Source organism: Pantherophis guttatus, chromosome 7 (assembly GCF_059756535.1).
Source record: "Pantherophis guttatus breed Tessera chromosome 7, ASM5975653v1, whole genome shotgun sequence".
Taxonomy (NCBI): domain Eukaryota; kingdom Metazoa; phylum Chordata; class Lepidosauria; order Squamata; family Colubridae; genus Pantherophis; species Pantherophis guttatus.
The window spans coordinates 56,402,824-56,430,074 of record NC_142069.1 but is presented as its reverse complement, the minus strand read 5'-3'; the positions used below and the strand labels follow the sequence as shown (position 1 = coordinate 56,430,074).

Below are 27,251 nucleotides of genomic sequence, written 5' to 3'. Positions count from 1 at the left end.
GAATTGACGGGCTCTATCTTTCCCCTCCCCACCAGCAGGGTTTCACTACTTTTGCATGTCACTCCATGCATTGCAATCTGCTGCTCTATTCTTCCAGTGCCAGTTGTCTTTCCCATCAAATACTGGGTTCCACTTCTTCAGCCACCAATATCATAGTCTCTGCCATTTTCAGAATCATATAGTTTCCTCATAGCTCCTTGATCTCAGGATTACTGACTCGGTTAGCCTTGTAGCTGGCAATCCCCCCAGTAAGGGAGCTATCAATTTGTTCAAATTTCATAGGTTGCCTCAAATTTTAAAGTCTCACCTTTTCCACAGTTCACAGACTAACCAGCGAGTGCAACCTAAGTCTACCAGGGCCCTGAAGACCCCTGTCGCCCCTGAATGAGGCACTAGCATCTCCACCCAGGTAGTCAAAGGGGCGATGGTTCCACTTACCATTGGATCATCCTCCCCTTCGCTGTCACTCTTGTAGAAGCCCAGGTTGGGCTTGCTGGGGGTTGAAGTTCCCTCCCCTCCACTAGAGAGAGAAAAGACCTCCATGACCTGCTGCACCACGCACGTCTTCTCCTTTCCCTTTCTCAGCACCATCTTGGCCTTCAGCTGGCCTAGACCCCTCGCTGCTGACATGGGTTGTGGGCAGTTGGCTGCTCAATGGCCCTCTTTTCCATATCAGAAGCAGGCTCCAGGCAGGCACCACGGTTCTCCCTAGGGGTGGCATGAGGGGCCTTGATCCCCTGCATGTTGGTAGGCATCTCTCCTGCCTCATCAGGGGAGATCCTCATGCGCCGCATGTTGCCAGTACTCCAACAAGTCTAGCTCCACTGTGGTCACCAGCTGGTACCATGCCCCGAGGTTGTCTGGAATTCCTTGGGGCAGGTAGTTTTGGTACAGTTCCTTATTTAATCCATCTTGGAAGCGGTAGACCAGAATGCATTCCAGCCACCCTCTCAGCTTCCCAGCCAGGCTGTGGAACTCCTGAATGTATTTGGTTACCAGCCAATTCCCCTGCCTTATGGCGCGGATCCCAAATTCCGCTCAATGGCCCTATCCAAAATTTCCAAATGTGGCTTGAAGTTCATCCAGGACAGAATCCACATTCCCCAACTCTAGTGCTCCTTCATTGTGGAGGTACATCACCTACTCTGCTGCCTCATCCTCTAGGTTCGAAGTGATGGCATTCATGTGGGCAACTTCGTCTGGGTACATTGCCCCATACCACTCCAGATAATGCCACACCTGGCTCTGGCCATCCATCAAACATAGCTTTTAGAGGTGGGGCTCCTGATCATCCTAAACTAGCATGTAGCCCGGTGGCAGCCCCCCTCTATGGGCTTGCTTGAGCCTGGGCTCCTGCCACTGCAGGGATTCCCTGGGCATGTCCCTCAGATGTAGGAGGGACTACAGCTCTTACTGAGGGAGCTCCAGTTCCTTGGACCTCACTTCCTAGTCTCAACAATTGGGGTGGAGAGGGAGATGGGCCTGCTGACACTTGGCCTGTCTCAACCCCTCTCCTGGGACTGACTGGTTCGACACTGCTCCCCACATTTCCATTCTGACAAATCTTTCATGCAGTTGCTCCACAGATGGGCTATGGCATGCAGTTAAGGATTTCCACTCCCCTGGTTTTTTCCAATCTGTAGCCCTCCAGGCCTTCCATTTGCTCACTTGAGTCACTCCAGGCGGGACTAAGGGGAACTCCAACTAGCTGCCTTCCCCACTCTGCTTGGCCATCTTGTCTTCAGGTCAGGGGAAATGGATACAGCCACAATTTCTTCCTCACATACCAGTGGCTGCTCCATCTTCTCCGCTCTCACTTTGGATTGGGTCACCACTGTTTGCACCCCAGCATCGACTTGGGCAACTGCTGGTGCCTCCTGAGTAGGGAGCGATCCAGGCTTCACTGTGACATCAGCTTTTCAGTCCGTTCTGGACATGATCTGTTATGTTACAGCTCTCTCGGCAGTATCCCAGTAGGCTGTGTTGAGTTAAAATGGTGCTGCAGTGGTGACCTTGATGGCTTCCATGTTCTCACAATCTCTGCATACGTTCTCCACATTCCATTTTCCCCTTCCCTCCCCACACTTCATTGGCAAATTGAAAAGCATTAAGGTGTGAAAGAAGTAAAGTGGTTCAATCTTGACACCAACATGCTTTGGTCCCAGCTTTTTGGAAAGTTGCCTGGACAGCAGGTATTTTGTAGACAGGTAAACATGGTCCCCTACTTTAAAATATTTGGCCTTTATTTGCTTTTTATTGGTTTGTGTTTTGTAACTTTTTCTTTCTCCAGTGACTTTCTAATCACTGGCCAGGTATTTTGTAACTGAGTAACTCAATCCTTCAGTGATGTGATAGGAGAGGTGGCTAGGGGCAATTCAGGCATGCACACAAAGTCTTGTCCTGTAGTCACTTTAAATGGGGTGAAACTTAGTGTTGCTATGTACAAAGTTGTAAACCATCTCAGCAAATGGGAGAAGGTCTGTCCAATTGTCCTGCTGGTAATTGATGTAACATCTGAGGTATTGTTCCAGAACCACATTCTAATGTTCACAGTCCCCATTCATTTCTGGATGATTACTGGAACTAAGCCCCTGGGACATTCCAAGGAGTTTTAGAAACTCCTACCAAAACTTTGAAGTGAATTACACTCTGTGATCAGAGATCATTCATTGCGAAGCATTGTGCAGTCTATAGATATGTTGAATGAACAGCTTAACCAGAGTGTGGACAGAAGGAATATTTTGGCAGGGCACAAAATGTACCTGCTTAGAAAACAAGTCAGTGATCACCGAGAGCATGATATTCCCTCAACTTTCCACTATGCAGTCCATGGAGATTTCCATGGGGCACTAGGCTCCGCTATCGGCTGAAGGAGTTCTGGTGTTTTCCCTTGCTATCACTTTGCTGAGGCACATACTGGGTAACTGGCCACATAAGTCTGAATGTCCTTTTTAAGTGATGGCCATCAAACCTACCACTTAATTAGGATAAAGTCTTTACAAATCCAAAATGCCCTGCAATTTTTGAGTCACGCCTTTTCTCCAATATCAGCAATTTCTGGCTTTTGGGGACATATAGTTTGGTTCCTACCCAGGCTAGACCACTCTGTATTGTACATTCATTTTGTGGGTTTGGAACCATTTGTTTCCCTCTAGTGCTGCCTTTAGGGTCTCTTCACCTATTTGGAATTTCACCTTGGCCTGTGCTCGGATGGTTACTGGTGCCACAAGCTGGTGGGATGGGATGACAAGTCTAAGTACCTCCAGCTTGGAAAGGTTGTATTGAGGCATTCTGGATAGCACATCCACTAAAAAAATCTTTCCCCTGGGAGGTATCAGAGGATGCACTTGAATCAATTAAAGTACTGAGCTCATCAGACTTGCTTGGGTGACAACTTTGGGGTATTTTCAGGGCTTCTAAATTTTTATGGTCAGTCCACACCTCAAAGGGTATTTTGCTCTCTTACAGGAAGTGCCTCCAAGATAGAAGTGCCCAGCACACTGTGTAAGCCTCTTTTTCCCAAACTGCCCACCGACACTCAGTGCCAATGTGTTTTTTGGATGTGTACACACATAGGACACCCTGGTTGTTTCTTTGTAAGAAAACTGCCCCCACGGCCACATCACTAGCATCTGCCTGAATGATAAATGAGGCATTAGGGTCAGGCTGTTTCAGCACTGGCTCAGCTGCAAACAGGTGTTTGAATTTCTTATATACTTCTTGTCTTTCCTTTGTCCATTTCAGTGGCTGGCTGGGTTTGGGCTTCCCCTCTCCATTTGTTTTTAACAGGTTGGTGATAGGGAGGGCAATTTGGGCAAATAATGAGATAAATTGGTGGTAAAAGTTCCCAACGTCCAAGAAACTTTGCAGTTGCTTCCTGGTGCAGGGTGGAGCCTACTCTAGCACAGCCCTGACCTTCTCGAGATCCATCTCTATCCCCTCAAGGGTGATGCAGTAAGCCAGGCAGTAGATATTAGTTTGGTGGAACTTGCTTAGTATATAGCTGTGCAGCCCAAAGTTTTTAAGGACTGCCCTAATCAATTTTACATGTTCTGGCATAATGTCTATGGAGATTCTCAGTCATCCAGGTCATGGTTGTCCCAAAGGTGCTTTTTGAGAACAAAACATTTTCAAAGAAAAAACCAGAAAACCCAGTTGCCTCTTGAAAAAGCACCTTTGGGACATGTCCTGCCATAGTTTCAGTATAGATCTGTATGTCATCCAGGTACCAAAACCCCTTTATATAAATGCTCATGCAGTACCTCATTTATTAGCTGCATAAAGACAGGGGGGGTGTAGTCCCAAAGGGAGAACTCTGAATTGAAATCCCCCCAAAGGGCATTTAAAAGTGGTTTTCCATCCATTCCCCTCTTTAATTCGAACTTGGTAATAGGCTTCCTGCAAATCCAGTTTAGTAAAGATCTTCCCTTTTGCCAGATGGGCTGCTAACATGTCGTTCATTTTACACATACACCACTCTATAGTGGGTAAACATTTTTTACACATGCACCACTCTATAGTCCATACATAAATGAGGGACCTGTCCTTTTCTTTCCCAGAACAGGACCAGGACAGCTACCCTGGGTTGGGCCAGGTGGATGAACCAACATTTCAAATAATTGTCTATAAAGGACTGTAATTCCTCCAGTTCTCTAGAAGTCATTAAGTAAAATTTGGGCTTAGGCAGTTTAGCCCCTGGCAGGATTTCTATGGAACAGTCAGTTGTCTGGTGGGCTAAACAACATAATTGGTAAACATACACACATTATTTCCTGTTTGTATGATAACCGTGATCTGACCTTAGAATGGATTACAACCTATATTTCGGTGTAATCTAAAAAAAACAGAACAATTTCAGTTTTAATTTAAAAAGTAAAGATGTTCAATTTCTAATTAATCAGAATTATAATTCATTGGAATTAAAGGATCATTTTATTAGTTCATCAACTTTCAAAATGTAGCCAAATATATGCTCCTAGTTATTTAGTTAAACTAATTGTAACTAAAAGCATTATTCTCATGTTTCAGAAGATTGTGGTAAAAAAACATAACCAAACAAAGAATCAGTATGTATTAACCTTTCCAAGTGTCATCATAGTTACTACTGAGAGCAGATATAATTATATTAGGATAAAATGGACATATATGTTATTTATATATATATATATGTTTAGGGCAAAAATACTGCTGTTGTTCCTGTCCTCTGAAACATCTTGCCCCCTGATGTGAGGTTGTCCCCAACCCTCCTATCTTTTTGTAAGAACTTAAGGACATAGCTATGGCAGTTGGCTTGGCACTTCAATGGGGAATCAGTGGAATGGAGATGGTTAATTAATAAAAGATCCCACCTCCCCACCACTCCACCCCCACCATTCTCCTATCTTTTTGTAAGAGCTTAAAGATATGGCTATGGCAGTTGGCTTGGCACTTCAATGGGGAATCAGTGGAATGGAAAGGGTTAATTAATAAAAGATCCCACCTCCCCACCACTCCACCCCCACCATTCTCATATGTTTTTGGTTTTAATGTTTGTTTTTAACTTTTTATGTTTTAGATTTTATGTAACTGTAAGCAACCCAGAGTTACCTTATGGTAAGATGGGCAGCCAATAAATAAATAAATAAATAAATTGAAGTTGTTATTAAAGTTTCAATAATATTTGTTCAATATATAATGATAGAAACATTATTAAATTTGGTCAGTTTTCAAGACATCATTCAATTCAGCATGAGGAAAAAGCAAATGCAGCTGGGCTCCTGCCATAACATGCAGTTATGATTTAATCAAAGTAAAAAAAAAAAGCATGAATCTATTTTTCATTGTTTCTAAAGTTTTTCTTTAGAAACTTTAGAGAATAACCAGCGTTCTCCTATTCCTTGAGAACAGGGTGATTGCAATGATTTGTTTTGTTTCAGTGTAGTGTGGTCTGCTTTGCTTTTGTTACGGTATTTTTGCTCTTCTGCTCAATTGTATTCTTTGTACGATAGGTTTTTTAAAAAATTGCAAATCACCCAGTCATTTAGTCAGGCAGTCTGTACTTTAAATTATTATTTTTTTAAATAAAGGAAATAAGCAATGTGTTACATTATTTTTTCTACCAGGATAAAACTACAATCCAAGAGATGAAATGTCACAATATATGGTGTCAGGGACATATGATTGAAAAGTGGTTTAGTTTCATGATTCTTTCTCTAGAGTGCCACTTGGGAAAATCAGTAAAAGTAGATGCCAGTTGCAGGAGTGGACTGCTTTCTTTTTATAGAATTGCAAAATATAAAATGAACCTTAACATTCTTTTTTCAATATTTTTGACTATTTTTCTTCTAGTATATCTAGCTTACTATCTTCTTAAATCATGTTCTCTGTTAACAAGCCCTGCATTCATTTTGCATTCCCAGATTTGAGATAAATATAGGACTATAAATGATTATTAGTGAACAGCAGAGACTTTTTAGTTGTCATGTCTCACATCTACTCAGCTCAAGTTGACATTAGTCCTTCAAAATGATGGCAGTATTTAATTTATAAAACAAAGCATATATTTTTCCATGCAAAAGGCCTCTGTTTTAATTTATTGAATTTCCAGTGGGAAATGCATGCTAAGATGCTAAAGAGAAACTACCAAACAAAATAGAAATTACTTAGGTAAGTAACCTAGTTGTCTGATAAGATATCAAAATAAGTCTCATATAGCTTTAATTTTTTCCTTTGTTTTTAAAATTGTTTAAATATTATTAAAACTATTTTCTTTCAACTGCTGTTTTATTACATGTAAATTACTTTGAGAATCATCGGGGCTCACAAGCAGTAATTATTTTATATTCACAGTTTAAATTGCAAAACTTGTCCATTAAATATACTATTGCCTGTTAAATTGAAAACAAGACTAGTAATTTTTAAGGTTTTTTGTTTAAAGATATAAAATCATTCACTGAATTATCCAATCTTACCATGAGAATAGAAGAGCTCAACTTACCTCGTACGTGAACTGTGATTCCATGTATCATGTCACGAACTTTTAAATATTGGAATAGAAAAAGAAAACATTATTTTTTCAGTGAGTCCCCCAACCCATGAGCAGCTACTACTGAGTTAAAAATGTCACTGCTAGTGTAAGACATACCAAAGATTATTACTTTACAGAGAAATCACTTTAATATTATTTTATTGCCAGGGATGCATCAAATAGTACTTGACCTGGGTTGTACGAGACATTTGAAACAAATCTGGGGTTCAATGAAAAGAGAAAAGCAAAAAGCAAAGAATTGCTCACGCAAAAAAATACAGAACAGTTGATATATTAATTTTAATATCCTGCATATTAAATAGTAACTTGAATCAGAATAGATGTTACAGTAGTGTATTTTACCAAATTGTTTATTGATAAAGGAAATTGAACCAAAATTTATTCTTGATATAACAGCAATAGGACAGTAATGACATGATTAATAATACACATTCAACTCTGATAGTTTGGCATATCTTAAATATTACTTCCTGTATCAAAAGATGTTCATCCATCTTTTGAGCATTTATATTTCATTTGAGTGTTTCTTTCTTAAACTTGGAAGACCTAATTGAGACAAAGTTAAATGTTTCAGGTAAAAAAATCTAAAATGTATTTGCCATATTTTTTGGAGTATAAGATGCACCGGAGTATAAGACACAGCTTAGTTTTTGGGGAGGAAAATAGGGAAAAAAAAATCTGCCTACCAAGCTAGCATCTTAGTATGGTCAGCTTCAACACATTAGTTTGCTATTTTTTATCCCCTGCTTAGGGATAAAAAACAGCTTCTATAGCACAACTGATCTTTGGAGAGAGAAGCAATGAGAACGGACTTTGTCTTACCTGAACGTCCCTTTTCTGGGTGCTGTGACTACAATCCATGGATCGTTTATTTCATGTGTGTTGTTAGGGACTGAGTGTAGATTTTTTTCCTTCCTTTGATTGACCACGCCTCCTCTGCTCTGCCTACGTCAGTCTTTTGTAATGAAGGTGCAGGCATCCAAGAGTCTACGAGACAAGGTAAGCACACAAAAAGAAAACAAAACAAGGCAACCCACCCAGACAAGAGCAGGAAGCCAAAATGGGAGGGTATGGATTGTAGTCACAGTGCCCAGAAAAGGGACATTTAGGTAAGACAACGTCCGTTTTCCAGTGCGCTGCTTCTACAATCCATGGATGGGATATACCCAAGCTCACTTCTCTTGGGAGGGAGGCTGACTGCTCCCCGGGTCCAGGGTGGAGTGAACCTGCTGTAGTATCCTCCGACCAAATGAAGTCTCAGCCGAGGCGTAACTGTCAATCTTGCAATGACGGATAAATGGAGAAACCGAGGACCAGGTGGTCGCCCGACAAATGTCACTGATGGAAGCCTGGGTAGCCAAGCAACCATAGTAGCAGCGTTGCGAGTGGAATGGGCGAAGATCCTACCAAGTACAGATCTGGCCTTGAGCTCGTATGCTGTGGAGATGCAGGCTTTAATCCATCTGCCCACAGTGGAAGAAGAGACTTTCCTGCCCATAGAAGATGGGTGAAAAGAGACTAAGAGAGCCTCCGACCGGCGAAAGGAAGCCGTACGCCTGATGTATCAGCGAAGGGCCCTTCATACGTCCAAGGTATGCCAATGCTCCTCATGTGGATGTTGCGGGGCCAGGCAGAAGTCTGGCAAGATGAGCTCCTGGGCCCGGTGAAACCATGAGTTCACCTTGGGCAGAAACGAAGGGTCCAACCTCATCACCACTCTGTTGGAATGAAATATGCAGAGGTCTTTGCGGATGGACAAGACAGCGAGCTCCAAAATCCTCCTGGCGGACGTTATGGCTAGCAGGAAGGTGAGCTTGAAAGTCAGAAATTTTAGACTGATGGAGCCTAAAGGCTCAAACAGGGCAGATGTGAGCATTTGAAGAACCAAGGACAGATCCCACGATGGGTATTGATGGACAACCAGAGGACAGATGTTGGCAGCTCCTTGAAGAAAACCCTGAATTCTTGGGTTTTGAGAAAGCGTGCAGTGTGGATCACAAGTTAAAACCGTAGCTAGAGCCGCTACCTGGTGCCTCAAGGTAGTTGGGGCTAGACCTTTATCCAACCCCACCTGTAGGAAGTCAAGGACATCTGGGATTGAAGCCGATGTCGGGTCGACATGCTGCTTTGAACACGAGGCACAGAATGATCTCCACAAGGCCTCGCAAATACGCATTGTCGATGGACACCTGGAAGACTGGATGGTCTGGATCACCTTGTCAGATAGTTGATCTTTCCTCAGCAGGACCCTCTCAAGTGTCAGACGGTCAACTGGAGCCATTGGGGCTCTGGGTGGGTGATGACCCCCTGGCTGATAGAGACCTTGTGCTGAGGAATTGTCCAGGGTGGGGAGACAGAAAGACTCACCAATGTGGAGCTACTAATAGAAGCTCCGCATGTTCGGACAGCAGCTTCCGAATAACCCTCGGGATGAGAGGGATGGGAGGAAAGGCGTAAAGAAGCCCGAATGGCCACGGGCAGCGAAAAGCGTTGCATCCCTCTGCCTCTGCGCTTGGAAATCGCGAGTAGAACCTTGGAAGCTGAGCATTTTGAGGGCTGGCAAACAGGCCTACTAGAGGATGGTCGACCTCTGTGATAACTCCAGAAAGATGTGCGGATGAAGCTGCCATTCCGCTGGAACGAGTCTCTCCCTGTTCAGCCAACCCGCACGAACGTTGGAAAGGCCAGAAATGTGGTCTGCCTTGATTGACAGAGTGTGACATTCCACCCAGCTCAGCAGTTTCTCCGCATCGATCATTAGGGGTTTGGATCGAGTGCCCCCCTCCCGATTGACATGAACTTTTGTGGTCATATTGTCTGTGAGGATCAGCAAATGCTGTCCTTCCAATTTTGGGCAAAAATGATGGAGGGCCAGACGAACAGCTCGCAACTCCAGCCAATTGATGCTGTTCGTCCGTTCCTCCGGGGACCATTGTCCCTGAGTCACTTGCTCAAGAAGATGTGCTCCCCATCCATGAAGACTCGCATCTGATGTCAACACCAGACGTTTGGGTTCCAGGAACATGCACCCTTTCAGAAGAAGAGGCGATATCCACCATGTGAGAGACAAGTGAACTCGAGGGACAACGTAACCTGAGTCCTGGAATTGCCGCGTCCCGATCTTTGGAATGGCAGCAGGAACCACTGCAAGGGGCGAGTGTGTCTGCGTGCCCAGGGAACGATGGCTATACACAATACCATCTTCCCAAGAAGTTGTGAAAGCAGTAACAGGGAAACCAACCTTTGGGCCCTCACCTGCGCCACCAAGTCCTTGATGCTGAGAATCCGGTCGGGAGATAAGAACACTTGACCTTTAACCGAATCGATCACTGCCCCGAGGTGTAGAATACGAGTGGTAGGAATCAGATTACTTTTCTGCAGGTCGATGGAAAAACCATGCTGTTGGAATACATTGATCACCGACTCAATGTCCCACGCTGCCTGCAGAGGAGATGACGATAGGACAAGAATATCATCCAGATAGCAGAGAATGCGTATTGGAAGAACCCTGACAGTCGCAGCTACCACTGCCACCAGTTTGGTAAAGATTCTGGGGGCAGAGGAAAGACCGAACGGCATGGCACAATACTGAAAGTGATTGTTTGCATATTTGAACCAAAGGTACTTGCGATAAGCCGGGTGAATTGGCACATGTAAGTATGCTTCTCTGAGATCCACCGATTGTAAGAGATCTCCCTCCTGAACGCATGCCAGAATCGATCTGAGGGACTGCATCTTGAACCTGCGATAGAGAATGAACTGGTTTAGATGCTTGAGGTTCAAAATCTCCCTCCAACCCCCCAAGTTTTGGACACTAGGAACACTAGGAACAATGTGGAGTAGAACCCGGTCCTCTCCTGTTCTCTGGGCACCGGCTCAATGGCTCTGATGAATAACAGGTGTCGAATTTCGACCTCCATCAGTTGTCTCTTTGCCAGAAGAAGGGAAACTGGACAGCGTAGGAAGTGACTGGGAGGGCTGGAATGAAATTCCAGGCAGAGGCCATGAGCCACTGTGCGAAGAACCCAGGCATCGGACGTTGACACTTCCCATTGTCGGTGAAATTGCTGGAGACAACCACCAATGGGACCCGACAGCCACGAATCACTTGCCCCTCCTAACGGATCTGTAGCCAGCTCCTCGAAATGGTCGTTTAGCTGGGGCTTGGTATCTACCTCGATCTCAAAAGGACTGCCTATCGGAAGTACAATCTGCTCCCTGGGAGTAAGTAAGTATGTTGAGAGTAGGACCCACTGGGTCCGGAGAAGGATCGAAAGGGCTGCCTCTGTGAATAGGGAACATAGGCTCAGGCCTCCGATATGAAGAGCGGAGCACCTTTCGCTTATCTTTGTCCTCCACTAAGAGAGGATCAAGAGCTGCACCAAATAGGGTAGGGGCCTTGTAAGGTGCCGAGGTGAGCTTCCACTTAGCCTTCATATCCGCCTTCAATTATGGAGCTAGAAACGTCTGTGAGATGTAACAGCAGAAGCAAGGGCACGAGAGGCAAATTTTGTGGCATTCAAAGATGCGTCTGTGGAATACTTTGTAGCTGCCACCAATTTATTAATGTCCTGATGGAGCCTAGTTTCGTCAGGTGGAAGCCTCTCCTGCAGTTGGCGCAACCAAATGAGAGCTGCTCTGTTGAAGAACGAAGTGGAATTGGTGGCCTTAATCGCCCAAGTGGCAGCTTGATGAGTCTTCCTGAAGGCCAGCTCAGACTTCCTGTCCTTGGATTTGAGGCCATCAATGATGTCAGTAGAAATGATCGAAGATGAGGAAAGACTCGCCACTGGAGCATCTACAGTCGGTAAGGTCAAAAGCTTCTCCAGCTCTGGAGCAGAACAATAGAGTTTCTTGTCTAGTCCACTTGGGGCGGTTAGTGAACCACGTTGGCCCCATGCACTCTGAACTACCTCAGAGAACAGTAGAGGACAAGGGATTACCTCCTTGTTGGAGTTAGACACTTGAAACAAGGCGTCATGTGGGGCAGAGGCCGGCTGAGTACTTTCAGGCATGGTGTCCATCACACCAAACTTAGTAGTAACCTTAGCCTTGTACAGCAAGGATTTGAAAACTGAAGAGCGAAAAAGACCTGTGAACACTAGTTTATCTGGCATTAGCCCTTCATCCTCCGAAAACTCAATCTCCTCTGGGTAGTCATCTCCTTGCTCAGACTCCTCACTAGAAATAGACTCATGATGAGCTGAAGCAATAGGCCTGTCGGTCAAATGCCCCTGTGCCTGGGGCTGAGGGTTAACAGTCTGACAAAGGTTCCCTACCCCTTGTTGAATACCGGCCGCCAAGATTTTGGCTAGAGCGTCAAATAGCATGGAGTGAAGGTCTAACTGGTTACTAGGGACCCCAGAGCGGAGCCCCACAGCTGTTGGGGTAAAGGTGGCCTCCGGGATGCGCCTTTGAACCGCTGGTGGCTCAACAAAGTTTGCAGCAGAAACATCAGGCAAGGAAAGAGAAACTCCTTTTGACAGACCCAGAGCAGAAGTATTCTGGCCTCCAAATCCCCCTGAAGAACAACAGGGAATTTCAGTTGGCAGATGTTGAGGCACTGCACCCAAATGAGGCTGAGCGGATGGAACAGCCTCAGTGGCAGGGGCTCTGTGAGGTGTAGACTGGGCTGTATGCCTGGCCTTGTCATACTGTCTCTCCAACTCCTTGTGACGCCTTAGGGCGTCCTTGTCCTGAGCAGAAGTGCCCCTTGAAGATGCCAGCTGTGACTTGGCAACCTTGCTTCTAGTCTTAGTTTTGGTTCCTTTTGGAACTGCCTGGCAAGGCTTATGAACTCTGGGGGGGCTAACTTCCTGCTCCAAATCTGAAGACAGGGAGGAGTCAGTCATGACAATATAATATATCTATAGAAAAGTATATATATATATGCCAATAGAGAGAAATAGAGCTGGAATCTAATCAAGTCAAGTAAACAGGGTCCAGGAGAACTCATCAGTGAAATGGGACTATGGAACCCCCAAAGTTACGACCACTTCAGTCTCACACCAAGTCCTGGGTGCAGACGCTGAGTGCAGGGCCCCAAGTACAATAATCAAACCTAGAGTCTTAGCGGTGCAGCACGAAAGAACACGCTCTCCCAGCGCTGAGATTCCAGCCACAATCCAGGAAATTGAAGCGCAGGCTCAATCACTAGCCAAAAGGCGCTGCTTCGCTATAGTGGATGAAATTATGCAAAGTCCCGAAACTGAGGCTTTTCTTCCTCTTGTCACATCCACTGAAGTCTGCTGCTGGTCCCAAAATGGCGGCCGCCAGTCACTGACGGGACGAGAAAATGGCGGTCGCGGTAGGAAACCACTTGCTACCTTCCTCAGTGGCTCACGAAGCAGCAGAAATTGGCGCAACGTCAACTGACTTCCTCAGTGCTGCGAAGCTATCCTGGACCTCAGAGTGTGCCGCGGAAACCGGGCAGTGACTCCGGAGCTGCCAAACACAAAACAGAGCTGAGGTGGTGGCAGTTGTGCCGGCGGACCGGGAAACCAGCACACCTGCCAGTGGCTGAATCAATGTCGCGGATCCGCCCAGCCGGGTCAGAATCCGGACCGCTGCCCCCGTGAATGATGAGGGAGGCGCAGAACAGCCTGGAGCCCCAAGCTCGTTACTGCACTCTGGCAGCTTACAAATCCACAAACAATAGCGTAGCAGCTCCTCAGCGACAAACAGGAAAACAAAAAACTAAAATAAGTAAATCTAGCTGATCAATCCAACTAAATTCAAAGCTAAAGGCAGAGCAAGCGAAAAACACTAGTCTCCTCAGCAACTGAGTGAAAAAGACTGACGTAGGCAGAGCAGAGAAGGAGTGGTCAATCAAAGGAAGGAAAAAAATCTACACCCAGTCCCTAGCAACACACATGAAATAACCCATCCATGGATTATAGGAGCAGCGCACTGGAAAAAAGCAGGCAAACCACGGAGATCCCTTCACTTGCTTGTGCCTCATTAGGGCTAAAAAAAAGCTTCACAGCTGAGAGTCTGAGGGAGCAGGCAAAGCACGAAAGATTGCTTCACTGAAAAAAAGCTTAGCACAGAGATCGCTTCACTCACTAGCGCCTCGTTAGGGCTGAAAAAAAGCTTTGAAAAAGCTACATTTGGAGGATAAGACACACCCAAATTTTCAGCCTCTTTTAGAAGGGAAAAAAGTGTGTCTTACACTCCGAAAAATACGGTAGTTCTTTTTACTCAAGTCAGTAGGCACCAAAAATATTTAATACTGTCTAAATCACACCTTTGAGAAGATGGAATGCTGATTCTTCCTTGCACATAATCAAACACACACACCCCTCTTTCTAAAAGTAGTATTTAAATGCCAAAGCTTCCATGGATATCAGATTGTTTTTTGATGTTGTTAAAAAAGGCTAATTGCACATTTGGAGTCAGAATGCTACAAATTCTTAAAGTCTGGTTTCACAGGACAAGTTTCTTAATAATAGTTGAGCAATAATTGATTGGATATTTCTCTGACCCATAAATCATGGCTTGCAAGCAACAATGGCTATTTCATAAAACACACAAAGCCAAAATCAATAACTATATTATGGGTTAGCTTGATGCATGATCAGCATTGTCATTTACTTATATCATATATCATATCATCATTAACAGCACAAATCTGTCAAAGTTTGAACCTCAGATGCCTTGGAAATCTATGCTTGCATCAATCTACAGAAAAGCAAAGGTGGGTATTTCTAAGTGCTACATTACTCACCATTACTTCCAATAGCAGTTGAGTATTTCAGGCCTATTTTTAATAAAAGAAGAGTAAAGAATTTTTTAAATAAGCAGTTACATTTTTTTATATAAAAATAGAAGCACTCTCCTGACTATTTTAAAACTTGCTAGGAATAGTTCAGGAGATGGAACGAAAAGGAAACAAGAGGAAGAGAAAGGCTTCTTAAGTGACTTTTTTAAAAAATCAAGTCAATTAAAATGTTTTAATAAATAATTAATGGAAACGATAAAACTGCTAATTAAGGCTTGAGGCTTGAGACTGAATGATTTCTGAATTTCAACATGAGACGTAGTATCCAAGTTCACATTTTGTTCCTACAAATCCTGTCTGGAGAACAAAATGCTGACTATGTTAAACTAAAACAAAATAAACTTATCTAGTGGGAGAAAGGATATATCACATAAGGATAAGATTACAAATAATTAATATGTTGGTTTCTAGTAGTTGAATTTGACTCTTAACTACCATGTTTCCCCAAAAATAAGACCCGGTCTTATTTTCTTTTGACCTCTGAAATAAGCGCTAGGGCTTATTTTCAGGGGATGTCTTAATTTCCCCCCCCCCCACCTTTCAGGGCAGCTCACCATCCAAGAGAAGCTGAAAACAATGCTTTGGCTCTGGCCTCTGCTGCCGCAACAGGCACTGCTGGTGCTCACTGAGCATGCTCGAGGTCAGCAAACAGACGTGGTTGGAGCCACAGCTGCAGCTTCTTCCTGCTTTAGCTTTGTCCTCAGTCGGGAGCAGGGTGGTTCATGGTGAAATGGTGGGTGAATTCACTTGGAAGGTATTCCTAAAACCTCAGCAAGAGGGGAAGGTTGCTTGGGTAGTAGGCTGAGAAAGTGGGGTTAATACACAAGGTGTTGGTATGGGTCAAGCTTGGCATTTCACCTTCCTGCCTTTTGTGAACTTTTGGCTGCACCCAAGGAAAGCAGTTGCAGCAGAGACCCTGGCTTGTTTCTCTCCCACAAACTTCACCAGAAATGGGTCTTCGCAAGTGGCGGCATCGCTGTGATGAACCTCACGGTGGTGCCACTGCTCATACATACAAAGGTGCAACAAGCCTTGCAGTGTCCTGCCGCGAGTGGCTGCACCAGCACAAGTCTCGCAAAGACTTATTTATTTATTTATTTATTTATTTATTTATTTATTTATTTATTTATTTATTTATTTATTCGATTTATATGCCGCCCTTCTCCGGAGACTCAGGGTGGCTTACAATGCATTAAGCAATAGCCTTCATATTTTTGTATATACCTGATTAGTAGGGCTTTTTTGGGGCCCCCAAGCGTTGTTCTATTTTATACAAAGTCAGTTTATTGCCCCCACAAACCAGGTCCTCATTTTACCTACCTCGGAAGGAGGGAAGGCTGAGTCAACCTTGAGCCTGGTGATAATTGAACTTGCAGTAATTGCAGGCAGCTGGCAGCTAAGTGCTACTTTAACAGTAGTTTAGTCCGCTGCGCCACCAAGGCTCAATTTCTGGCAAAGTTTGGGGAAAAGAAACAAGCCAGGGTCTGCATCTGTTTCCTTGTGTGCAGCCAAAAGTTCGCAAAAGACAGGAAGGTGAAATGCCAAGCTTGACCTGTACCAACAACTCACGTATCAACCCCATTTTCTCACCCTACTACCCAAGCGACCCTCCCATCCTGCTGAGGCTTTAGGAATACCTCACAAGCCAATTCACCACTATTTCACCATGAACAGGGCTCCCCAAGGAAAGGAGGATCAAGGAGGATCAGCAGGAAATCAACCCCCCCCATTTTCCTGCTGATCATCCTTTCCTTGTGCCGAAGATGCAGAAAGAGCATTTTTTGATGTGCATCTGTACAGTGCTGGCAGGGCTGATGAGCAGAGAGGAGAGGATCTGGCTTAGGTAAGTATGGGGAGCGGGCAAGCAGAAGTGCAGGCTCTTCTTGCATCTTGTTGGCCACCTTGTTCATCATGGTTTGATTTTGCTTCAGATGCGGGAGAGGGAGAAAGATTGGAAGCGGGCAGGGTGAAGAAAACTCTTTCAGACAGTGATCTGTGAGTGTGGAGGGGGATTTTCCTGCCAATCCTCCTTTCCTTGGGGAGCTCTGCACAGATGCACATACCAAAAATGCTCCCTCCATGGCTTCAGAGCCTCCAGCCTTGCAATCCTGCACAGGGAAAGTGAAGGTTTGCTCCAAAGCTGCGGCAGAGCATAGTACTGGGAGGCCTCTGCAGGTAAATTGATTTGCTCATCTTGCTACAGCGAGAGGGTGCAGGCTGGGGGCTTGGTGGCCAGGGAAGATGGGGTTTTGGGTTGCAAAGGAGGAAGGGGCAATCTCCCCCTCCCTCCTGTTGCAGGGCCACCATGGCGCTCGCACAGGGCAGTGTGACCACTGGCAAAGGGGGCCCTGGCAGGCTGGCAGCAGAAGAGGTGCTCTGGAGTCATAGATATGGGCCAAGTTGCTCCACCTGTGAGAGCAGCACAGCCAGGAGGGTGAAGAGCCCTCACGAGGCCAGCAGCAGCAAGTGCAACAGGCCTAGAAGCCGGGCAGAGGCAGGGGGGAGACGATTCCGATGTGCTGTATGGCCTTCTGCCTCATCATAGCAGCAGTCTGAGCAGGACCTGAACTCCAGGCCTGGTGGAGCACAAACCATGGTCACCACCTGCCCCAGAGCCACAAGGTGAGCTGCTGAAGAAAGGGGCCCTCAGCTGTGAGGTTGCCTGGCACCGTGGGCAGGGGCAGGGCTTGCAAGTGTGCGCCAGAAACACCTCCAGGCACTCAGAGAGACAGAATGAGAGGCAGTTCCAAGCCCTCGCTGGCTCAGCTGATCCACAGGACAATGATTAAGGGGCCAAGTCTCCATGAGATGACCGAGGAAGGGAAGGGTCGCCTCCTGTGCTGGCCACCCCCTTCATTAGGGTTTATTTTTTGGGGTAGGGCTTATATTAGGTGCAAGCGTGAAAATTGGACAACAACTTGTTTTCGTGGTAGATCATATTTTCAGGGAAACACAGTATTTTTTACTATGTATTAAAACTTCAAGGCTGAATTCTTTCTCTTTCTCTAACTTTATTTGAACAATTCTGTAAAGGAGATTAAGTTGAATACTGTTGAATCTAATGGATTCATTTATGTATTAATATTCAAAACATTGTGATACAGGATTATAGCCTTTCTTTTTAATTCTTTGCACATTTACTTGAAAGTAGGTCACAAGGATGATTCCAGCCCTATTAAAATAAGTTAAAATAATAGCTATTATTGATAAAAATTAGAATATATCTTACCCGCCAGATAAAAAAATGGAAAAAGGGCAACAAAATAATTGGTTGAAGCCCTCAACTTCATGTTCACAGGAATGTTGATTCCCAAGAATGTCTGCACTTCAAATAATGGAATTCAGCTATATATAAAGACAAAAAGAGAGAAATAAATGATTTTGTTTCTGAGCATCTCCTGGCATTATTTCAAAATCTGTGGCATACCTGATTAGTATCCATAGAACAGGATACATGCCACACTGTTTATGAATTAAGATCTGAATGACATATACTTATTAATTTTAGTATTATTTATAATTTAAGATAATCAGAAACTATCAATATTAACTGTTAACAATATTATTTCAGGTATAATATAAATTTCAAATTCCAGAGATTAAGAATAAACTCCACATTGCCCAATTGCCACCTCTTTGAATGAGTTATTTTGATTTTCTAAACAAATAATTTGTTAGTAATTACTTTAAATGATTTGAACTATCCTACCCTTTAATACTGGATTGTACATTCACTAATTAAAATAATTAATGTTTCAAATTCTTAAATGATTACAAAATGAATTATCCACTTAATTAGACCAGTATAATCAAAATTATGCATAACATACAATTGCGGTGTAAATTTTTGTTTTATTTTTATAAATTATAATATTTTTATAGTTCTTCATAATTGTACTGTAATTGTAGTTTTGGTTAAAAGAAAATTTATGAAGTTGAAATGAAGCAAAGTTACTTCTCAGGAATAGGAACCCTAATTATTTTTATGTAATCGCTTCTCATTGAGTGGGCCAAAATCCTGCCCAGTAGAGGTTTGTTCCGGATTGCGTATGCTTTGCTGATGCATGCCTTTAACCATCGTCCAATTGTGGAAGAAGAAACCTTCTTGCCCAATGATGCCGGGAGGAAGGAAACAAAGAGGGCCTCAGATCGTCGAAAAGGCACAGTTCTCTTAATGTACCTGTGGAGAGCCCTCCTAACATCCAAGCTATGCCATTGTGCCTCTAAATGATGTCTTGGGCCCGGGCAGAAATCCGGTAGGACAAGTTCCTGGGCGTGATGATATAAGGAGATAACCTTGGGCAGGAAGGAAGGATCCATCCGCAGGACAACTCTGTTCGAATGGAAGATACAGAGGTCTTCCTTCACAGACAGCGCAGCAATCTCTGAAACACATCTTTCAGAGGTTATCGCCACCAGGAAGGCAACTTTGAGCATCAAAAGTCGAAGGCTGATGGAGCCCAATGGCTCAAAGGGAGCGGACATGAGAACTTGAAGAACCAGGGAAAGGTCCCATGTTGGGTAGTGATGGACAATGGGGGGCCGAAGGTTGGCTGCCCCTTTAAGAAAACACCAAATCCGAGAGTTATGAGACAGAGGATGATCGTCGTCTCCAGACAGGACGGTATGCAAGGCCACGACCTGCCTGCGAAGCGTGTTTGGCACAAGGCCCTTGTCAAAACCGTCCTGTAGAAATTCAAGAACTTCAGATTCAGATGCCATAGTCGGGTCAGTGTGGGTTCAGGAACACCACAAACAGAACAAACTCCAGGTCGCATTGTAGATCCTGGTCGTAGATGTGCGTCTAGAAGCTTGAATGGTGGAAATCCCCTGCCCCAAGAGATTGTCCTTCCTTAGGAGGATCCTCTCAAGTGCCAGAGAGATCCAGTCCCCGGGAATCCTCCAGGGATGGGCAACAGACAGGCTCACTAGGTCCACGTACCAGGGCCAGTGAGGCCAGTGTGGGGCGACTAGCAGGACCTCTGCTCTCTCCGCTAACATCTTGCGAATGACTCGTGGGATGAGTGGAAGGTGTGGAAAGGCGTAGAGCAGGCCCTGAGGCCAGGGACATCGCAGAGCATTGCTGCCCTTGGCCGCGGGGCATGGGAAGCAGGCGAAGAATTGAGGCAATTGAGTGTTGTTCAGGTGCGCAAACAGGTCGAGGACCGGGCGTCCAAACCGGCAGGACAACTCGCGGAAGAGCGAAGATGAAGACGCCACTCCACATGATCTATCTACGTCCTGCTCAACCAATCTGCTTGGATATTGGTGGACCCGGAGATGTGTTCCGCCGTCAGAGAGATCGTGTGCTTCTCTGCCCAGGTTAGCAGTTTGGTCGACTCCTCCATGAGTGGCACAGACCGAGTGCCGCCTTCGCGGTTCACATATGCTTTTGTGATCACGTTGTCCGTTAGGACCAGGATGTGATGGCCTGCTACAAAGGAGTGGAAGTGGCGCAGGGCAAGCCGGACTGCCCATAGCTTCAATGATGTCATTGAGCAACTCCGCCTGCGACCAACAACCCTGGGTTACTCGGGAGTGAAGATGGGAGCCCCACCCGAGCAGGCTCGCATCCGTTGTGAGAGTAACACATTGAGGTTCTTGAAACAGACATCCTTTGTGCATGGTCCTCAAGGTCCACCGGTGAAGGGACCTACGTACAGTTGCCGGGAGCTGAACCCGTGCCCTGGAGTTGCTGTAGCAGGTTCTCTGGTATGGTAGAAGTTACCACTGCAACAGATGGGAATGAAATCTCGCACAAGTGATGATAGCAATGCATGAGATCATTTTCCCAAGCAACCGCGACAGGAGGATCAGCGGCACAGTCTGGAGTGAAAGAACCTGGAGCACCAAGGAGTTGATGCTGAGGCGGCGATCCGGAGATAGAAAAACCTTGCCCTGAACAGAGTCTATCACTGCACCCAGATGAAGGATGCGAGTGGTTGGGTGAAGCTGGCTTTTCTCCAGGTTCAGGGAAAAGCCGTGTAGCTGCAAGGTTTGTCGCACTATGATGAGCTCCTGCAAGACTTGGTCGGTCGAGGACGACAAGATTAGAATGTTGTCCAAGTAACAGAGCACTCTGATGGGTATCTGCCTGAGGGAGGCCACCACAGTTGCCAGTAATTTTGTGAAGGTCCTGGGGGCCAATGACAGGCCGAAAGGCATGGCCCTGTATTGAAAATGCCGATTGGCATTCACAAAATGCAGGTACCTTCGATGTGATGTCCAAATTGGAATGTGAAGATAGGCCTCCTTGAGGTCTATTGAAGACATCAGATCCCCGTGTCTTATGCAACCCAAGATCGACTTGAGGGATTGCATTTTGAATTGGTGGTACACAATAAGTTTGTTCAATTCCTTGAGGTCCAAGATCCCTCTTCAGCCCCCGGAACTTTTGCTCACCAGGAAAAAGATGGAGTAGAAGCCAGTCCCTTGGTGTTCTGTGGGAACCAGTTCTATGGCGCAGATGTCCAGAAGATGTTGGATTTCTGCGTTCATCAACCTCCTCTTCTCTGGGTTGGCTGAAACCAGGCATTGAATGAATCGGAGTGCAGTGGAATTCCAGGGTGAGTCCCAGCCTCACCATTTGGAGGACCCAGGCGTCCGTTATGGACAGCTCTCATTGGCTTCTGAAATGATGGAGATGACCGCCAATGGGATAAATGGTTTGACAGTCACTTGCCTCTTCTGAAGGGCCTATTCCCGTCCCTCTGAACAGACGCTCGGCTGGGGGTTGGCGCCTACCTTGATCCCGAAAGGAAGACCTGTCGGAAGATCTTTCGAAGGACTGGGCATAGGGCCAGCTAAAGTAGGACCCACTGGGTCCGGTGTCAGTCTGAAAGGGCTGCCTTTGATTATAAGGTGTATAATGGCGATCAGCCCATCTGTACGAGGAAGGCATTACTTTCCGCTTATCTTTGTCTTCCACCAATATTGGGTCCAACACTTCGCTAAATAGGTTGGATCCCTTATATGGTGCCAATGCAAGCTGCCACTTGGATTTAATATCTGCCCTCCAATGGCGTAACCAAAGGAGGCAGTGAGAAGTCACCATTGAAGTTAGTGCACGGGAAGCAAACTTAGCTGAGTCAAAAGATGCGTCTGCAGAGTATTCAGTGACCACAACTTATTAATGTCCTGGTGGAGCCTCGTGTCCTTGGGAGGAAGACAGTCCTGCAGCTGACGTAGCCAAATTAACAATGCACGATTAAAGAATGAAGCCAATGTAGCTGCTTTAACGAACCACGTGACTGCTTGGTGTGTTTTGCGGAAGGTGAGTTCCACTTTCCTTTCCTCCATCCGAAGGCCATCTGCAATGTTATTGGATAACACGGTGGAGGAAGTTAAATGGGCGACAGGGGTGTCCACTGTAGGAAGCTGAAGCATTGTGTGCAAATTTGGGGCTGAGCAATAAAGCTTCTTGTCCAGACCGTTTGGCATGGCTAAGGAACCTGGAGTGCCCCATGGGTGTTGAATAGAGAACAGTTGTGGGCAGGGTATAAACTCCAGCTCCGCTTTTGGGACTGTAAACAGCTCACCATGCAGCCGAGCAGTATCTTGCGCGGCGGCCTGTTCTGCCGAAGCCTCCAGATTAGTTGTCATCTTGGCATTATGTAATAAGGACTTGAAAAGGGATGGTCGGAAGAACCGTGTAACAGGTGGTCTGTCCGGTAAGATTCCTTCATCATCGGAAAATTCCATCTCCCTATTGTCATCATCATCCAATAAGGAATCCTCGCTATGGATGGAATCCTGTTGGTAGGGGCAGTCTGGACAGCGATCCACCTATACTGGGGCATGCCAACGGGCCACTGCCTGTGGACCAGGCAATGGAACGTCCTGAGAAGCTCCAGCAGCTATAATTCTGGAGATAGTCTCTGTAACCAGCATCTGGATATCGAAGGGGAGGCACGGCTGTAGCCCTTCCCCCGCGCGAAGCCCAGCAGCGGTGGGCGTAAACGTGACCTCTGGTGCAGATTGTCGTGCAGATGGTTGGGTGGGGTGGGGACGCCAGGGAAGCTTGTACCATGTTAGAGCATGCAACATCAGCTCGCTGCGGAAAGCCTGCTGCTGAATCCCGACCCCAGGATTTCTCTGGCAAGGTCTGAGGCCCTGGAGTGGATACAGGGGCCGTTGAGACAGATGGATCAAATCGCTGAGGAGCAGAGGATTGGGCCTTTTGCTGGGCCAAGGCGAATTGTCTTTCTAGAGCCCGATGCCCCCTCTGGGCATCCTTGTTGGTGTCAGGCAACTTTTTTGAGGCCCGGGAGCTTGAGGGGCAAAACACCTCAGAGATATGCTTGCTGTGTCTTTTTGTCCCTTTGGTTGCCTTTTGCACATGCAAATGGACTTTGGAGGGGCTGTAGGCCTGTTCAAGGTCTGATGAAAGATCTGAGTCAGCCATGGCTATAATCCAGTTGGACAAACTGTAAGTACAGTCAGAAATTCGAACAATACTTTAAATGCAATCCAAACGGCCAGTGAAATATTTATTTATTTATTTTTATATTTTTTTATTTTTTATTTTTTGGTGTTTTAAACAGAGGGAATGGGTGAGAAGAAGCAATGGAATATAAGAAGCGTTCCTCCAATCCTCAAGTAGAATCCTCGAGCGATGGCTGAAACCCCCTGCAGAAATGTCACGCAATTGTGAAGCTGCTGAGAGACAGCAGAAATCCCAGCAGCAACTAGTCCTGGCTGAATCACCGGCAGACAAGGCGCTGGAGTAATTGATTCTCCTAATGTGCCATTTTGCTAATTGCCCCTTGACAAAGCGGCTCGAATAAGGCTTTTAACACTGGCGCGGGAAAGGTGAGAAACCCCTCAGTGCCTCCGCAGTCTTCTGTTGACAGTTTAAAATGACGCGAGAGCAGGAAACCGTTCTCCAGTGCCTCCGTGGGCGAGCCGAAGCGCACGAGCACTCAGAAGCACTCCCAGCGCAGTGAAGCCGGTAACAATAACACGGAGTATGCCCTTGGGATTGGCAGTGACTTCGGAGCTGCCTGAGGGGAGAGAGGAGCTGGGTGGCGGTGGCGGTATTGCCGGCAAGCCGGGGAACCAGCACACACACTGGTGGCACAGTTAAAAGATAGAGATGTCCCTGAAGGGACAGAGCTCCGAAAAGCTGCCTCAAAACAATCCCAGACTGGGGGAGCCGACCTGGAGCCCCAGGGATGACTCACCGCCTCCAGCAACTTAGGAGGAAAGGAACACTCTCCAAACACCGATCCAAGTCCACAAACAAAAGGAAAGGTAAAACAACTCCTCCATGGACAGAACTGACAGCTCCTCAGAATGTTGATTGAAGAATCCAAAGCGGGGAATTTGCCTATTATCAGAGCAAACCTAAAAGCAATCTCTTCAGCTCGACTGAGTGAATAAACTGAACCACAGCCGAACACAGGAGGCGTGACCAAGAAATTTAAAGGAATACACACTCAGTCTCTGGCTAATAGACAGTGATTAACCCTTGCTTTGGATTCTCCAAGCAGCGTGCTGGAGAATATTTTGCTCTTTTTTTACTATCTATCTATCTATCTATCTATCTATCTATCTATCTATCTATCTATTTAATTTTATTTATTAGTCATATTTCTATGCCGCCCACTCTCCGAGGACTCTAGGCAGCTTACACCAAAGACAGTATACTAAATAGCATATTGCCCCCAACAATCTGGGTCCTCATTTTACCCACCTCGGAAGGATGGAAAGCTGAGTCAACCTTGAGCCGGTGAGATTTGATCCGCTGATCTGCTGAACTAGCAGTCAGCTGAAGTAGCTGCAGTACTGCACTCTAACCACTGCACTACCTCGGCTCATACTATGCCTTACATCCTTCCGAGGTGGGTAAAATGAGGACCCAAATTGTTAGGGGTAATATGCTCTGTAAACCACTTAGAGAGGGCTGTAAAGCACTGTAAAGCAGTATATAAGTCTAAATGCTATTGCTATTTCAAAACAACAAAAGAGATGCACAGTGCATGTTAGCCTGGTTCGTTTAATGCAAATGAAAGTAGTGAAGATGTGGATATATTTTTATCACAAATATTTGCCTGCTTATTTCTGTTTCTAAAATTGAAAATCATAGGTAGAGCAATACTGAATACTGAATTTTATGTGTTCTGCATCTTTCCTTGTTTGTCAGCCTGAATCCTCGCTTGTTTGTCAGTTTGCTGCCTACTGCCATGGAAACGGGGGAAGAGGGAGTGATGGGCACTTGGGGGGGGGCATGCAGGGGGCAATTTTTTGTGAGGCTTTACAAATGCCAGCTTGGACTTTATTATTTTCAAGGGCAACTCTTCTAGCTTTGGAATGGAGGGACTTTCCCAAAATGTCTTCTGGCCAGGGATTGAACTCTAGTTGCCGAGTTACAAGGGGGGGTGGATGGATAGGCTCTAGGGTTTGCTTCAATTTAATGCTTCATACAGTTTTGCTTCAGATCTGGCCTGACTCACTTCTTTCCTAGTAAAAGTACCTTTTCTCTAAAACTATGGAGACAAAAGTTTTTCTTTCCTAGGAATTGAATAGAAGCAGCTCTGACATTAGACAAAATCTGCATTAATGGTTAACTCAGAGATAGCAATCTACTGTAGTGACCAAACGTCTAATGTTCAGCCACAAGAGCGAGCTGGAAGAAACTGGAGCTACGGCTGGCTCCCCACCCCCCAGACTGCACTGTGCTAGAGATGAGGCAGAATGGTGAGAGGAGCTGGACTTTGACAAGGAGCCTGTCAGGCCTAGATGGTCACTGAGTGTGCAGCAAAAGGAAGACACCCCCCCCTCTGGATGAAAGCCTGGAGGGTGCCATGCTGGCCCTGTACCTGATACAAGAGGCAATGGAGAGTTGAATAGCCCAGGAAACTCTGATGCATACAACCCAGGCTCCCCAGGTGGCCCCAAGACAAGCCATTGATGGAGCTACTATGGTGGTGGCTTCACCTGGTCCACCTGGTCTGGCACCAGTGCAAACAATGCCACCAGCGACTGCTGCACAAGCCCCCTCCTGCACGGGCTGCAGGAGGCTGCCCTTCAGGCCCCAAAGGTCTTAGCCTTGGGCGTGAAATATGGGGGAGACTCCAAGTAACTGGTGTTCTTCCTGATGCATGCTGGAATTGCATGCAGGAGTATGGGGCTGAACTGGGGACAGAGGCAGCCTGAATGAGATGCATAACCATGGTTCTGGAAGGTGCAGCTGCTGAGTGGATGGTCTCCCTCCACAATAACAATGCCCCCCAGCTGCGGAACTACAATCATATGGCAGCCCTTTGCCAATGGTTCAAAGACCCACTGGTGGAATGCAAGGCTCGAAACTGGAGGAAGACCATGACCCAAGTGCGGTGGTCAGTGGCTGCATATACCCAGGAATTCTAAGAGTTCGTGTGCCAGCTAATCACATAGCCTGAAGACATTCTGATTGATTGCTACAAAGATGACCTCAGCAATGACATCTACCACACTTGTATTTTGTGTGGGGCCCTATGCACCCTACAACACTGGTTTGTGTTGCCAGATGAATAGAATTCGACTGCACCCATGATCGACACCATGGGGGCTGTGGATAGCATGAATCCTCCCCTCCTGTATGTAAAGGAGCCCCAAGGTCATCAAAGAGTATCGAGGTCCACAGCATGGTGGCTGTAGTGCCTCAGAGAGAAAGTCCATTCAGAGAGTGGTAAGGACAGCCGAGAAGATTATAGGAAGTTCGCTTCCTGTTTTTCAGGATACTGCTTATAAGCACTATGTGCTCAGAGCTCAAAGCATTATTAGATACCCCACACATCCACTTCATGGTCTGTTTCTGTTGCTCCCCTCGAGGAGGAGGTTTCGAAGTATTTCTAGCAGAACTACCAGATTCTGTAACAGCTTTGTTCCCTATGCCATCCGTCTGGAAAACTTGCAAGATTCATTTTTCTCACCATGTACATGTATACATCTGAACTAAACTGTTTGTTTCTCTGTGTCATATAATATATGTGGGTATATGCATAATTTTGTATTTATTTATTTATTTATTTTGTCATGTTTATGTAGTGTATATTAGAGGTCGAGACCCTTTGAGAGCTGTATGCAATGAAATTTCATTTTAATGTATGCCATTAGTGTACTACGGTTTTTCTTTCCTAGGAATTGGATAGAGGCAGCCCTGATACATCAGTTTTGATTGATCTAATGCAGGAAGACTTTCAAGGGAAAAAATACATAGATATGCTGCCTATCTACCTATCCCTTAGAAAAGATCTGAAGACCTGTTGCTAAAACAACTCCACATTTTTCTTCAATCAAGAGATTTATTAGAACAGATTTCAACAATTTAATACCAGCTGTCTGCAATTAATGTAAGTTCAAATCTCAGGCTCAAGGTTGACTCAGCCTTCCATCCTTTCTAAGGTAGGTAAATTGAGGACCCAGTTTGTGGGGGCAATAAGCTGACTTTGTATAAATATA

General features: G+C 45.6%; 1 protein-coding gene across 7 annotated transcripts in view; it reads right to left on the bottom strand.

Annotated features, from left to right (window-relative positions):
- CNTN1 (contactin 1) overlaps nucleotides 1-27,251 on the bottom strand; it is a 315,977-nt gene that overhangs the window by 196,729 nt on the left and 91,997 nt on the right. For 5 of the 7 annotated variants that reach the window (XM_060689023.2, XM_060689026.2, XM_060689024.2 and 2 more), the window contains 3 exons: nucleotides 18,037-18,152; nucleotides 14,754-14,786; nucleotides 6,977-7,015 (listed from right to left, as the gene is read on the bottom strand). The exons of 1 other annotated variant lie outside the window; for it this stretch is intronic. In XM_060689023.2, the coding sequence (XP_060545006.1) occupies nucleotides 6,977-7,015; nucleotides 14,754-14,786; nucleotides 18,037-18,097 (133 nt within the window). In that variant the 5' untranslated portion in view covers nucleotides 18,098-18,152. The remainder of the gene's footprint in view (nucleotides 1-6,976; nucleotides 7,016-14,753; nucleotides 14,787-18,036; nucleotides 18,153-27,251) is intronic. One more of the 7 variants, XM_087873256.1, reaches the window with a different exon arrangement.